This window comes from Amphiprion ocellaris, chromosome 15 (genome assembly GCF_022539595.1).
Source record: "Amphiprion ocellaris isolate individual 3 ecotype Okinawa chromosome 15, ASM2253959v1, whole genome shotgun sequence".
Taxonomy (NCBI): Eukaryota; Metazoa; Chordata; class Actinopteri; family Pomacentridae; genus Amphiprion; species Amphiprion ocellaris.
This window is the reverse complement of record NC_072780.1, coordinates 29,931,350-29,947,584: the sequence shown is the minus strand read 5'-3', so window position 1 is coordinate 29,947,584 and position 16,235 is coordinate 29,931,350. Positions and strand designations below refer to the sequence as shown.

Genomic DNA, 16,235 nt, shown 5'->3' with positions numbered 1-16,235 from the left:
TGCTACTACAGCAACAACTACTATTACTATTATTACTACTACTACTATAACAACAACTACTACTACTATTACTACTACTACTATTACTATTATTACTGCTACTACTATAACAGCAACTACTATTACTATTATTACTACTACTACAGCAACAACTACTACTACTACTACAACATCAACTACTATTACTATTATTACTGCTACTACAACAACAACTACTACTACTATTACTATTATTACTACTACTACTATAACAACAACTACTATTACTACTATTACTACTACTAATATAACAACAACTACTATTACTACTACTACTACAACATCAACTACTATTACTATTATTACTACTACTACAACAACAACTACTACTACTATTACTACTGCTACTACAACATCAACTACTATTACTATTATTACTACTACTACAACAACAACTAGTACTACTATTACTACTGCTACTACGACAACAACTACTACTACTTCTGTTACTACTACTACTTATACTATTTCTACTGCTTCTTCTTCCTGTTCTCCTCCTCCTTCTTCTTCTACTACTACAACTTCTACTGCTACTACTACTACTTCTACTTCTTCTGAGTCTTCTTCTTCTTGTACTACTACCACTACTACTACTGCTACTTCTACTACTTCTTCTTCCTCTTCTTCTCCTCCTTCTTCTTCTCCTTCTTCTTCTCCTCCTCCCTTTCCTCCTCCTTCTCCTCCTTCTTCTTCTCCTTCTTCTTCTCCTCCTCCCTTTCCTCCTCCTTCTCCTCCTTCTTCTTCTCCTTCTTCTTCTCCTCCTCCCTTTCCTCCTCCTTCTCCTCCTTCTTCTCCTCCTTCTTCTTCTCCTTCTTCTTCTCCTCCTCCCTTTCCTCCTCCTTCTCCTTCTCCTTCTTCTTCTTCTTCTTCTTCCTCCACTCCTCCTTCTTCTTCTCCTCCTTCTATTCCCTCTCTCCTCTCAGATCTGCTAAGCTTTATTTCCGTCTGCTGCTCTGGACTTGCTCACATTGAGATAAAACAATCAGAACTAATCCGATGACTTGACAGGTTGGCGCTGTTGTCTCCTAAAACTGCACAGGTCCTCAACATGATGAGCAGCTTTACTTAGACTTCAACAGCACAGAAACTACATCACATCACATGGCAGTGAAATGTGTTTGTGTTCAGCTGCAGTTAAAGGAAGTCTTGTTTTTCCACTTATTTCTTGACAACATGTGCATGGGATTTGTTTAAATAGTAATGTTGGTTTGTTTGATATAGATAAGGATGTTTTTCTGTGTAAATAATGACTTGATCTGAGCAGATTTTATTGCAAGTTTGTCAAAATTAGAACAGGATACATGTCTCCATTACATAGTGTTGTGTTCTTCAAGGTTTTTTGCTATCGTGGTATCTGAGAGGGTTGTCTATTTTTTATAGTGATCTGTCATATGACTCATAGATAATTATAGATACTAAACACACAGAAGCTTAATCATGATCCTCTTACAATACATACTAGAAACTACCAGAGTAACATCTTCAGATTCAGAGTCCTCATACTAGCTTTGTCCAGAGCTTTCATCCACATGTCACAGTTTTCTTCCATAATGAGATTTATCAAGTTGCTGACAACTGATTCACTCAATGCACTGAGGAAGGATGTAGAATGTAACTGAAAGCTCTGGAAAAAGCCTGTAAGGGTATATTATGGCAAGGTAAAGCTGAAAAATCTGATTGAAATATTATTAAATTGCCAGTCAGTGTAAATGTCACTGTGAAACTGAAGAGTGTAAATAAAAAAATACATATAAAAAAGCCAGTAGGTGAACTTTAACCCCTTAAAACATCTTATTACATTCAGAATTTAAAAGGAAATTAGGCGTCTTTTCAGGGAATATTTAATTTTTTTTAAAAATACACTACCGTTCAAAAGTTCTATCACTTAGAAATGTCCATATTTTGGAAAGAAAAGCATTGTTTTTCATTGAAGATAGCATTAAATGAATGATAAATCCAGTGTAGACATTATTAATGTGGTAAATGACTATTCTAGCTGGAAACAGCTGATTTTTAATGGAATATCTCCATAGAGGTACAGAGGAACATTTCCAGCAACCATCACTCCTGTGTTCTAATGCTACATTGTGTTAGCTAATGGTGTTGAAAGGCTCATTGATGGTTAGAAAACCCTTGTGCAGTTATGTTAGCACATGAATAAAAGTGTGAGTTTTCATGGACAATATGAAATCGTCTGAGTGACCAGACACATTTTTGACCGGTAGTGTAAATAAACGTATTATAAAAAAAAGCCAGTAAGTGGACTTTAACTCCATAAATCTTTTATTACATTCAGAATTTAAAAGGAATCTGTTCATTGAATACTTCAGTTTTTTTAGACATATTTTTACATATTTCACTTGTCACTGAATCTTAACCGAGTATAAATGCTGAAAATGAAGTAATCTAAGAAAACAGTTTTGTGTTTAGCTAAAAAATTGTAAAAATGGTAGAAACCATCCGTCGGCTGACCTCTTAAGCTCTGTGTCTCTACAGGGAGTGCACCAACCTGGAGATCCAGGTGGACATTGAGACCAAACCCAGCCATCTCTGCCTGACCAGCGAAGAGGACCTAACCCCGCGTCCCGGCTCCGCTGCCATGGCGACCGCCTCCGGAGGGGAGGAGCCTCAGGACTGCAGCTCCAGAAGGGGCGGGGCCTTGTCGGGCTCGGCGCTGGGCCTGTCGCCGGGGGCGTCCATCAGGGAGGGGCTCCGAGACGTGACTCTGGCCCAGCCGGAGAGCATCAGGAGCGACCTGGAGATGTCGGACACTCAGTCGGACGACATCGCCGAGCTCACGTCGGACGACTGCGACTCGCCTCACCCGAAGAGCTGCCACCCGGCGGCCGGCCAGCAGCCGTCCTGCCGAGCCCTGAACCCGTCCACCGAAGGCCTTCACTGTCCCGCAGACAGCAACGTCATCCTCTACGTCTGAGAGAACAGCAGCTCTCAGGATTGCACAAAACCCCGAACATTTACGTTGAAACTCTCCCAAACTTCACAGCTTTTCTTTTCTCTCGTTTGCTGCTTCTGCGACTCACAGACTTACTCGTCTTAAACACAGACAGCGTCGGTTTACTTTGTCAGTCTGTCGTATCTATCTACCTGCCAATCTCCTCTCTGAGCAAATTGTCAGGGCTCTACCTCTGAGATTTATAAGATGATGATTTATGTTTACTCCTCGGTGCAAAATGCCTTGGCTACCTAAGCAAAAAAAAAGAGAAAAAAAACACAAGAGGTACAAATTTTCCACAAAAACTGAAAATTTGCAAAATTCTGAAACAAGGTGAAGCGTCACCAAGCACAGCAGAGAGAAGAGGACTGTTGGGAGAACAGATGTTTGCTGAGGACAAAGAGGATGTTTTTAACGGTGTGTGAGTGAATGTGGACTTTGTACTCGACTATCGTGGCTTTATTTTCCTTTTCTCCTCTATTTATATTCAGACGACCTTGAAATTGTATTATTTACCGTGTGCATGAGTCTGCATGAGCCGTTCCCTGTGTGGAAGGTTTAAAAGGCAGCGAGTTTCTGTTACACTGGTGAAAGTGAAAGTTTACTTTAGAGGACGAAGCTGCACTTGAATCTCACTTTTCCTGCACAGAGTTAAAGGAGGACGGACACAGAGACAGAAGGAAGCTGCAGAAATGAACCACGGAGTTCTGACAGAAACACAGAAAAAGCTGTGGAGAGATGCACTGAAAAAAGCCATTTTATAGTATTTACTCAGTGAAGGACAGGTTTGTTTGAGTGCTCTGCACAAATCTGCATCAAATGAGCTTTTATCACTTCAGTAGACGACACGTCCACTTTAGAAGTTAGAACATGTTTGTCTACCAGAATAAAAACAAGAGGAGGATTTTTATTTAAAACATTATAACGTTCACAACAGTTTATTTAATTTGTCTCCACCACGTTCACACACAAAAACTCATAAATAAAGCCATAAAAATGTGCAGAAAACTAACAAATAAGTTCACTTTCAAAGCTTCTTCCCATGTTTGTAAGTGCAAATCAGTTAAAAAATAATATAAATCTCAAAAAAATGCAGAAACCAAAAAGTCCTGCTGGTTTTCAGAGAGCTGGTTTCTGTAATTATAACCTCACTTATCTTTAAGAGAGTTTTGCATGAATCCTTTAAGCAACACGGTCACCTTCTAGAGGCCTCAAACGTCTGCACTCTGAAAAATAAAATGTATTTAAGGTAACACATTAAAACAGTAAAATAAATAAAATATGAATACATACGTTTTCACAGAAAAGATGCCTCATTTCTATTTAAATTTTAGATCTAATAAAAAAAAACATGAACAGGCACTATATTCTAGTTCAAGTCGACTTAATGGTTGTTTTTTAATCTGTATATTTTATAAACAGTTTTTGATTTTACAGTGACGTAATATAAACACTTAATGACTTTTATTTCCAGAGCTTTCAGCCACATTCTAGTTGACAAATCTCATTATGACAACTGAAGAAAACCCTTTAGATGTGGATGAAAGCTCTGGAAAACGCCAGTAAGAGGACTTTGGATCTTAAGATGTTTGTTATGAATTGTAAATTATTGCTGTCAGTAATGTATGAAATACTTTTTTGATCAACAAGGCTGCGATTAATGATAATATTTCCTATTACTGATTAATATATGGAGTAACTGATACGCTGTTTTTACAAAAAATATCAGGAAATTATGAGAAATTAGCTAAAATGGACTTATTTTAGTTGTTTAAGAGCCCTAAACTTAAAGAAATGCAGTTTATTGTTTTATAGAATTCCTGCACAGCCACATTTTAGAGCAACTCTTCAGAATAAAAGTGCAAAATAAAAAGATAAAATGTTAAATAGACCAAACAACTCACATAGAATAAATAAATAAACTGATAGAAGCATAAATAAATACATATATGACAGAAAACATCACATTTGTTTGGAATATTTGACCTAAAAATAGTCGTACTTTTTAAAAACGCTTCACCTCTGGATGGATATTTGTGTCAGAGCTGGGATAAAACTTGATGAATCTGGTCGTCGCTGTCAGAACTTCCTGTTTGTTTCTGTCGTGCGTCATGTGACCCGGTTGGTGTTTGACGGTTGGCTGCCTTATCGACTCTGCTGACCAACATGACGACACACAGCCGGCTCTTTTGTTTTTGCTGGTTCTTTGTGGTTTTCTGTGGTTCTGGTTTCTGTCCGACCCACCTGGACGTGGTGTTTGTGTGAATGAATGGACTCCTGATGAATGTATTTCTGTGTCCCACTTCGTTTGTTGAATGAGCACTTGTGCACTTTATCTGAATTTATCTTTATTTATCTTTTTTTTGTCGCTATTCCCCATCTGTTGCTGAATTTTTAACTTCGGTTGCTTACAAAAGTCTGTGGTACAACCAAAATAAATCACCTACCAGAGGGCCTTTATGTTGGATGTAACTAACAAGAGTTTGGCTCCAAAACCTTTTTCGCATTTTCTGGTTTATCACTCAGTATTTTTAACTTAAAGGTGTTTTTATCAATTCTGTGATGCAAGGACTGTACTTATTTTATATTTTCTCCTCTTAATTTATGTTCTACTAATCCTTTTTACCAGTTTGGACGTGTCATTTTGGAGCCAAACACTTTGAATTTTGATGCCGATAAGCTCTTCGTAATCATTGCCTGACTTGTTTCTTAGCTTTGTATCACCTCCGTGCTTCTGTTTGAAAAGGTTCCCACTAGGTTGTTCCTTTAACCTGTGAGGAAACGACTCTGGGGAACCTTTCTCATCTCAGAGTAGCTTTATGGATTTAGCTGCTTATGTGACTTGGCAGTGCTTCGTTTGGTCTACACTTATCACTAGTTTCTGCCTGCCTGCCTGTGAGGAAACACGAACGTACCACGGACGGAAACCCGAAACTTCCTGAAAGAGTGTGAATGACGGACGGAAAGTGTCCTTTTAGGAACACAGGTGGTCCTGTCTTTATTTGAAAAAAGGTTTAGAGTATATAGATAGCAATATTTAAGTGTTATTATACTGTTTGTGTATCTCCTGTCACTGTTGAAGCCCCTGATCTTATGTGGGGTTGTACATGCAGGACTGTGAAAGACAACTTGTGGACCTTTTGAGGAAAAATAAATAAACACAATCTGATGTTGCACCAAAACAAGGATTGAAATGTCTTTTAATAACTGTGTCACACCTGAAATCACTGATGAGCAAAAGAGTGAAGCTAAAAAGTCAAATATTACAGGAAACATTTCGACTTCTGAAGCACACATGTAGCTAATAACATTATAAGTACTGTTCATGTAAAAACCATTAAAACCTGCTGGGCATTTTAATTTTCTATTGCTTTTGTCATGGTCAATTTGGCTTTTTTTTAAAACCAAGAATTTAGCCAAAAAAGGCTCTTTCATGTCAAAGCGAAAACAGATTTCTACAAAATATTGTCAGTTAATTACAAATATAACTGTGCAAGTATTTACCTCCTTTTAAAGTGACTCACAGAATCAACATCAGGTGCAGCCAGTTGGTTCTAAAAGTCATGCAGTTAATTAAAGATCATCTCAGTGCAATGAATGTGTCTCAGTGATTGTAGTATAAAGACTCCTGTATCTGGAAGGTCCAGTCACTGGTGAATCAGAACTCCTGGATAGAACTACACCATGAAGACTAAAGAACACTACAAGAAACTCTGTGAAAAGGTTTTTGAAAAGCGTCAGTCAGAGGATGATACAAGAACATTTACAATTTGTCCACTGTAGTCCAGTTAAATTCATCATTAAGATATTAAAGGAATATGGTAAATGTCTAAATCTGCCGAGAGCAGGTCATCTTTAAAAAATGAGAGACCGAGCAAGAAAGAGACTAGTGAGTGAGGCCACCAAGACACCTATGACTCCTCTGAAGGAGTTACAAGCTTCAGGGCTGAAATGGGAGAAACTGTTGTCTGTTCTTCACCAGTTAAAGCTTTATAGGAGACAAAGACACTATTGGAAAAATCTCATATTAAGTCTGGACTAGGGATTTTCAGAAGACATAAAGGAGACTCTGAAGTCAACTGGAAAAAGCTTCTTTGTTCTGATGAGACCAAAATGGAGCCTTTAGGCCATTAGACTAAATGCTATGTTTTGGAGATAATAAACACTGCACATCATCACAAACGCACAATCCACACTGTGAAGCAAGGTGGTGGCAGCATCATGATGGGAAACACGGTGGGGCAGCATCATGAGGTGAAGCAAGGTGGTGGCAGCATCATGATGGGAAACACGGTGGTGGTAGCATCATGATGTGCGGATGTTTCTTAGCAACAGGCCCTGGAAGGCCTCTGAGGTAGAAGGTAAAATGAATGCAGTAAAGTATAGAGAAGTCCTGGAGGAAACATGACAAACTGAAACTTGGAGAAGATTTGCTCTCCAACAAGACAAGACTTGATGTTACATTTTATTTTTATCAAAAACACAACACAAATAAAGTCTGACTGACTGAATGAGCAGTTAAATGAACCATGCTGTGATGGCAAAATAAAGCTTGACCACTGATTACTGAGAAAAGTAATGAATAATTCTGTACATAGCAATTTATGGTAAAATGTAAAAAAAAAAAAACAACAACATAGAAACAGTAAAAATTCACGATTAACGTTTCTACACAATTTCTCACTGTCTTTTTTCTCTTCTGTCTGCGTGATTTTTAGTCAGACGAAACGTTTTTATCAAATCAAAATTCACTATATATCAAAGTTTGTCACTTCACATACTTCACACGTCACTGTATATAGTTACTCTTAGGCACATATAGGGACATGACAGTTAGGGCCCTGAGAGCAGGTGGGGGCAGGAGTGATGGGCTCTGTGGTGGGGCGGATGGCAGGGCTCTACGGCCTTGTCTCTTCCCCATCACCCTCTTGCTTGCCTCCCCTGCTCTCTAATTTCTTTTTAATGCACCACACACACTCACACCTTGGGGGTAGGTCTGGGACGGCTCGGGGAACTTGGGCCAGGGTAGGCTGCAGAGTAGCCATCCTCTGTGGTCCTCTGGCCCGCCCCCTGGACGCCTCGCCCAGCCTCCCCACTTTTAATGCACCACATGACACTCAGGGTTACACTATCACGGTGCAGGGATAATGTCTCCAGTCTGGGATTGGGAGACATATTAACAGGGAGTAATGGGGGGGATTTCACCAATATGGCCTCGCTGGTGGGACCCGGCCCCCTTATGGCTATGGGGTGGCGGGGGTGGACCATCATCCGTGTTGCTGTGGCTGGGGGGTCCCCGGGACCTGGGGGCTGTGGTCGGGGGGGGTTCTCCTGCGTGCCCGACGGGTCCGGGCAGGTGCGATGGCTCTTGGTGGGCTGCGGGGGCTGGATTGGCCATCCTGGTGGGCGCTGTAGCTGTACTGCGGACTGATGGCATGTGGTGGCTCTGTCCTGGTGGGTTGTCAGGGCGCATTGCGGGGAGTGGGGGCCCTGGGTGTACTGCGCTCGCCTGGGGCCTGGTGCGGGGGGTATGCGGGGTGCCTCCCTGTCGGCATCGCCGGGCCCCACCACACTGTCCATTTTTACCCTCTGGACTCACATCGGGTCCCGGCTCCGATTTCCTCTGGCCGGCTCCCGGTGGTGGCCTGCCTTGTGATGGGCTGGTTGCCATCCCTTCGGTGGGCCGCTCGGCCCCTGTGTCTGGCTTCCTGGCTGTGTGGGGCCGTTGGCCCCCTCGGGGGGGTGTGGGAGGGGGTGGGGGTGGGCGGGTCGGGTGGTGGGGTGGGGGGTTTGGTGGGGACTGGGGTGGGCGGGGTTAGGGTTTGGGTGGCGGGTGGGTCCTCGTGCCCCGGGCCACCTGGGTCGGTCTGGGCGCGCTGGGGGTGTCGGTAGCTGCTCCCTCTTGTTCTCCGGGTTCGCGTCGTTCACGGTGGCCCCGGTGGCTCTCTGGGGGTGCCGCCCTGTGGCTCCTACGGCCCGGGGGGAGGGATGCCCTGTTGACTTGGCCCTGCCTTGCCGTGACTGCTGTTCTGGGCTTCGGGGTTCTTCACACTTGCATGTTTGATCAGGTCTTGCCAGCTACTGCCGAGTCCCATTTCAGCGATTGATGGGTCCCGCCAGAATGTGCTGAGAATTTCTCCAGTCTCTACCCTAAACTCATTCTCTCTCGCACTAGTATCCTTTTCTGGCCTATTCTATTCTATTCTATACTATCAAGACACCCACAATTATGGTGCTCAGTACTGTTTGTTCATTTATTATTGAATCTCTTTTTCTTTTGTGTTGGTTTGGTTTTCTTTTCTTTTCTTTCAAATTTTTATTTTATTTTATTATTTTTTTTATTGATGGACAGTTAGTAGTTGGGAATAACACACCACCTTACAATCTTTAATTGCAATAGCACCGCCTGTTATTTTCTATCCCTGTTCATCCTGTTCGTCCTGTTCGTCCTGTCCAGTCTTTGTTTCCCCCACACATCACTGAGGTGTAGCACTGCCCTCCCTGGCTCATAATAGGGAATTCTAATAAAGAATATCTGCTTAGCTTTCAGGGAGGGCCGGTGATGGTCACACACAAGCACTAAATATTAAAATATTTGGCTGCAAGACTAAAATATGCATCAATCTCATATAATGTTGACTCCCCTTTTGTGGAGTTAAACAATGAGAACAAATGCAGACAAAAAAAAAAGAAAAAAAAAAAGTTTGTCTTTGGGTGTGAATAATTCGGTGTTAAACTTTATTTTGCCTGCATTCTGTAGTGTTTTGTGGTTCCAGCAGAGGGAGGTAAGAAGCAGAAACTCTTCTATTCACAGCAGAACAGGTCGATTTACGGCTGTTTGGATCTGCCGTAAAGCAAAACGCGTGGAAACCGAGGAAGGTTAAAGTGACGCTGACAAACACGGTAAATGCTCATATTTAATAGTATTTATTGACATTTTGACAGCATGTGAATCGGTGTGTTGCATCCTAGAGTTTATTTATCGTCTATAAATATCGTTAGAGTGTAAAAGTCGTAAAGTGACAGCGGCCTGTCGTGAGCATGAACGGTCTGTCATTGAAGGAGAATCTGAGGAGCAGAAACGAATAAAAACACAGAAATATAACCTACTGATAGATTCATACAACAGTCGTAACAAGTTAATGCATTAATAAACTCAAATGAGTCAAACGAGGCTTCATGTTTGGGTGTTTTTACAGTAAATGTTAGTTTCCTGAGTTATCCGTTAGCTGAGCAGCTAGTTAGCTAACATTAGCTGGTTTAATAGAAAATTAAAAATGGAGAAAACACAGAAATCAGGAATTGTAGTCTTTGTTACTAGATTTTAACATCGTGCAAAAATATATTTCATTAAGTAATCCGTCATTTTGCTGAAAGGGGGTCCATTTTTTCAACAGATTTTGAGGTCAGACTGAAATCTACTTTTAGATGCATCCTTTAAAAATCAGGTTTAAAACAATTTACCGCTGAAATAGAGGTTTAAATGTGTTTATAATACATAAGGATTTGTACTATTTGTATAATATGTAATAATGAAATCAATGTAGGCACAATTGCTGTTGTTGTCATGATTTTGTGGTGACCAGATTCACCACTGAAATCAGTTATTATTACAAAACACAAAACAAACGTGACCACGCATGTGTTTTTAGCCTGTTTCAAGTATACTTTGTTGAACTGTACTATGTTAGTTTAAATCAGGACTGAAAAACATGTAAAACAATCATATTGAGGTTATTTTGACAGACGTTGCTATTATGATTTTCATGGCATCTTTAATGGGAATGATAATTTTAAAATTTTTTCCACTGTATACATATTACAATTATGATTTGATTTTTGAGCCTAGTTTCTATAAGTCTGGAGAATATAATTTAACTATATAACTACACTGACAGTAATCAGGATCAGCTTTCGGCTATTGCTGTCACCCTAGGAATATGGAAAGAGAATAATAAAAAAAAAACTGTTGAAAGAAGAAGAGGAAAAAATAATTGTAATAAAAATAAATATAACACAGCATCTACAGATATTTACAAAGCTAGAAAGGATGAAATATACACAGTAGTTTAAAATGATAATTGTTAGAGTGATAATACAGTGGAAAAAGCAGAGAATGCTGTTCTTAGTGCATAAGTACTGTACATATCCATGGGTATATGGTACAGGTGTGGAGGAATGGCTCAGCTGTTTATTAGGATGATGGCGGTGGGCAAGAAGCTGTTCTAGTCTAGTGGTATGTTTTGTATGATGTGGCAAATTATGTCTTACAGCGCCTGCAGTTTAGATGTTGCACATAAGGGGGTTTTGCGAATATTTCAATCAACTGTTCTGATCTAGTTTAAGTATACATTTTCACATATTCTGTGATTTTTTTTAATGATATGTAGCAATCATGAATGTGTGTTAGTGGACAAAATATGGGGACCATTTTAAAAAGGTATTGATGTCATGCTTTCTGCCCATCATTTTGCTGTACAGTATCAAGTACTCCATATGTCATTACCTATCCATTTATCGATATGTACAAAGCTATGAATACACCTACTGAGAGCCATTTTCAAATTGCAATAATTTAGATTTAAAATGAAATAAAAAATCAGTTACAGACTAAAATGCTGTGGAGGTGTTGCAGCAAAACAAGTCTAAACACTGAGAGACACCTTTGAATTATGCAGGCAAGGTTAGGGCTGAACAATTAATTTAAAATGGAATTTGTGGTTTGAAACTATGCATCTAGCAAATCACAAAGACTGCAGTTTATGATATAGAATATGCAGTGCCTCTGACCCAGGGTTTATTGTGTCAGTAGCTTTACAAATTAATTTCTAAGTGTCTAAATTATTTGGTTCCAACCTCCTAAATGTGAATATTTTCTGGTTTCTCTTCTCCTCTATGTCAGTAAACTGAATATCTTTGTGTTGTTGAGAAAATGAAGATATTTGAGGACGAGATGTTGGACTTTATGAAACACTGATCAACATTTTTCACTATTTTCCAACTTTTTATAGACCAAACAGCTAACTGTTTAATCAAGAAAATAGTGTACAGATTATTCAACCGTGAAAATAATGATTAGTTGCAGTGTTGTTGTCTACTGTGAAAGATTTAACCTAAACAATGCAGTGGCTCTAAATGTAGTGGTCTGTAATCAATATAATTGATACTTTTGCTGATTTAGATAGATAGATAGATAGATAGATAGATGCTTTATTAATCCCAAGGGAAAGTCAAGGGAATTCTATGATTACGTGTTGAAAACAGTTTCTATTTTCTGTATGTTTTCTTTCCTGTCTTCGCTCTCACCCCCTCAATCCTGTTCTGGTTCTAATTCCTCCAGCATCATGCCGTTCGTGGACATCCAGTCCCGGCTGGGTATAAACGTGGACCGCTGGCTGCTGCTGCAGAGCGGCTCGCAGCCCAACAAGCGAGCGGCTCGCTGCCACGCCTTCGAGAAGGAGTGGGTCGAATGTTCCCACGGCATCGGACAGACCCGAGCCAAGAAGGAGTGTCAGCTGGAGTTTGAGGATTTCTACGAGTGCATGCACAGGCAGAAGACGGTGAGTTAACCGTAGCTGACACTACACTGCTTCTGAGCAGGTTGCAGCTTCATAAAGTCTTTAAAAAGGAGCACAGATCTGTTGCTAGTGTGTTAAACAAGCTTAAATCTCATTATCAGAAATCAAAATGAGTCAAATACCAGACTGTGATCATATTTAGGCCTACTCAGTCGCAGTTGAAGTGCAGATGTTGCACTAAAGGTCACCTACATGTTCTTTTATAGATCTGGTTTCATTTTACAACAGAGTTCATTCACTATAATTCACCAGTACAGTGGACTAAAGAGATCAATGTCCATGTATCAGGCAGTGACAGTTCCTGCTGTGAAGTGACCTGTTTTGATTTGTGGGTTTGATTTTCACCAGCAGCACCTGATTTTTAACGATATGACCTCTTTTTACAAACATCTGTCTGCCTCCTATTGGGGTTCTGCCATGAATCCACTCTATTAGAGCAAAAATCTGAATTATTTTAGATTTGTGTGCATCACACACTGCTCTGTCTTTAAGTTTGTGCTCCTGAGAAGCTTTCTTATTTATTTTAACAGTAAATTCTGGTGCTGTAGCGTTGCTTTGTTTAGCCTCTACTACATACAAGCAGAATCACCACAGCTGGAATGTATCTTTTAGACTCACTTTCATGTTTTAAAACAGTAAAACTTGAGCTTGTTTGAAGCATTTACAAGCTTTTCTGCATCAGTTGGGTCTGGAGATAAAATAATACACATATAGCTGCTTATTTCAACACTATCTCAGCTTTCTTGGGTTACCTCTTTTTCTTTCAACTTCAAAATTTTCAGCCTTCAGCACATTAAATAAAACATTCTAAAGTTGCTTGTAAACTCCCTGATAGTAGATCAGTCTCGGTGTCTCAGAGCTCTTATTTGGCTTTAATATTTAACATGCTGGTGTTTCTGTTCACGCCTGCTGCATTAAAGTGGCTGATTGTTGTTCAGAGTTTGGTGTGATGGATGTCATGGTGGAAGAAAATGTGTCTACAGTTATAAAATCCGCTTAAATCATCTCTAGAAAACACTCAGATGACTCGCTTTGAAGGTTTCTTTGGCACATTCAAGTGGGAGGAAACTGTGAGGTAAAGTCATGACTCTGTAGAGGCATTAAATATCTCATCTGGCCTGGGAACATATCAGGATCCCCCAGAAAGAGCTGGAAAATGTTATGAACAGATAAAAAGGGATGGTGTGTTTCAGCGGAAAACCAGAGTTAACCAACTAAATAACATCAGAGTTTGTGTGGAAGTTCAGCGAGGTCGAGAGGATGAGGAGGCAGAGAGACACTGGAGACTCAGATGACTTAGTGAGGAAGGTTTACTGATATCAGAAGAAATGACACCAACAGAGCAGCAGTTCATGCAAACAGTACCAGCATCTTTTCTGAGGATTCTCTCTGATTTCCAGGTATATATTGTAGTTGGGAGGAGGTCAGATTTAGATTACAGACCAATATGGAGACAACTAGTCTGCTTAGTCACATCAGAATAAACATTATCTAACTTCGACCATAGCAGAGAGTCTTGGCATATCTGTCTCCTACAATGTCTGCCTGTCGGACGATAATTTAGCATGATGTCAAGGAGAAAGAGTGATGTTTCCATCACAGAGTTAAGCAGAAGTCGCCCTCCCTGACAGAGTTGAGGTGTCAGCAGCGAACAGACTGACAGGTGAACAAGTCGCTGCTCTACAGTGGAAATGCTGCAGCAGCAGAAAGCTTCAGCCTCGATTCCACACCTTGTTAGTCACGTCTCATTCTCTCCCACCAAACGTAGCAGGAAGAAGTGCTGATGTAACGTGAATGTCGGCTTCAGTTCACATCCACTTATTAGGTCTGAAGTGTTGGTTGTGTAACAGCTGGATGAGGAATTCTAACATCAGCGTTGCATCATGCAGCCAGTTCAGTCTGAGGAAACCTAACTGGGTTGTTTCTGTCAGATACGGCGATTTGATTTGTGATGTTTTGTGTTGAGTTTCTCTTCAGTGTTTGGTGTGTAACAAATAAAAATCATGGAATAGAGGATTATAACATGAGATACCATCAAAACATGACAGTTTCACACAAAAAATAACAACAAAGTGAGACAACAGTTTAAACCTCTGGGCGTTTTTTGCTTTTGTCACATTTTTACTCACTGTAGGTTCATTTTTCTCTGCTATATAAAGTCCTGCACCTCTGTGGAAACACAACAACCATGAGGAAGTAGAGAGAAGTAAAAAATGTCTTCTGTGCCGCAGTGATTGTCTCTATATGTAGCCCTGTGATAGACTGTTACGTGTCCAGTGTCTCCTGCCTTCACCCTAAGTCAGCTGGGATAAGATCAGATAATCCTTTATTGCTCCTTACGCCGGGGGAAATTCACATTGTTACAGCAGCAATAAACATATGCATTTATAATAATAATAGTAATATGTACAATATTTATAAGGATGGCAAACGAAAATGAATAAATACACTATTAGTACACTGTAAACAACAACAATATATAGTGGCTTGTGAAATATATGTGAAAGTGCAAAATTCAGCAGTGCAAAAATGGATCTGCACATTTTGTTCTGGTTTGAGATGATGCTGATGATTTAAGTCTTGTTTATGTTAACATCAGCCAGTGATGCTGATGTTGTACAGGATGGACTCCAGCCTCTCTAATGAGGATTCAGTGGTGTATAGATAATGGATGGATGGATCCATTTCTTCTGAGTTCTCGTCTCCTTGCGAGGAAACATTCCTTAAAACCAATTCCACTGACACCAAAGCAGCGTCCTTTCTGTGATTGGTTTAAGGAAATAACAGCAGGTCAGAGTGTCTGTTTCCCTTAAAGGCAGCTCTTCCATTTTGCTACTTGCATTGTTTCAAACTGCAGCTTTGATTTGAAATTGATGAATTGTTTGAGATGCTACTAAAATTATCAGAGAAGATCTTCTGCATCTCTGCTGGATTTTCCAAGCACCCTGACCTGGATTTGGACAGAAACCAGAACCGGGTACGGAGACGTTCTTTTAGAGCAGACAGAGCTGATGTGCATGTTGACACGAGGTGATGAAGTAAAAGATAAAGTCACTCTGATGGTGGAGGGATGAAGAACATTCTCTTTCTTTACTTTGTTCTCTTGTACTTACGTTTTTTTCTGTTTTATTTTGCATTAAGCCTCTTCTTCTCTCCTCCTTTCTGCAGCACGAGCGGCTTCACGCCATCCGTAAGCAGCGCGACAAACTGGTGAAGGAGGGAAAATACACGCCGCCACAGTGTCACACTGGCAAGGCTGACGACTCTCCATGAGGAAACTGCTGCTCTGTTCCTGTGTATCATATAATATAATCAGATATCACTATTCCTCACTGTTTGCAAATAAATGTTTCCATCCCCACTTTCCTTCTGTGTCGACTTCTTTTCCTAGAATGCTGAGATTTGTACAGAAACTATGAATATTTTGGATTGCCAACATCAAACCAGCTGAGAAATACTGTTTAAGTTGCTTGATTTTTAATTCACAGGTTCATAGCAAATATACAAATCACAGTATTTATAAATACTTTATGTAAGTAGTTTTTTTTTTTTTTTTAAAGTCATTTGTGTTGAAGCAATGTCAGTTTTAATTCAATTGAGTTCAGTGTTTCTCCTCTGAGGGAGATTAAAACCTGAAATTAACGTAAAATATTCTAAAATACGCT

At 40.1% G+C, this 16,235-nt stretch overlaps 2 protein-coding genes across 2 annotated transcripts in view; both read left to right on the top strand.

Annotated features, from left to right (window-relative positions):
• The window catches only part of rnf19b (ring finger protein 19B), a 68,346-nt gene extending 62,169 nt beyond the window's left edge, over positions 1 to 6,177 (top strand). Inside the window, exon 10 of the mRNA XM_023264117.3 lies at positions 2,536 to 6,177. Coding sequence (XP_023119885.2) covers positions 2,536 to 2,974 — 439 coding nt within the window. The 3' untranslated portion in view covers positions 2,975 to 6,177. The remainder of the gene's footprint in view (positions 1 to 2,535) is intronic.
• Positions 6,178 to 9,738: 3,561 nt separating this feature from the next.
• Positions 9,739 to 15,936, top strand: ndufs5 (NADH:ubiquinone oxidoreductase subunit S5). Its single transcript, XM_023264124.3, has 3 exons — positions 9,739 to 9,895; positions 12,333 to 12,552; positions 15,739 to 15,936. The coding sequence occupies exons 2-3, from the start codon at positions 12,337 to 12,339 to the stop codon at positions 15,841 to 15,843; spliced, it is 321 nt and encodes a 106-aa protein (XP_023119892.2). The 5' UTR covers positions 9,739 to 9,895; positions 12,333 to 12,336; the 3' UTR covers positions 15,844 to 15,936.
• The last annotated feature ends 299 nt before the right edge of the window (positions 15,937 to 16,235 follow it).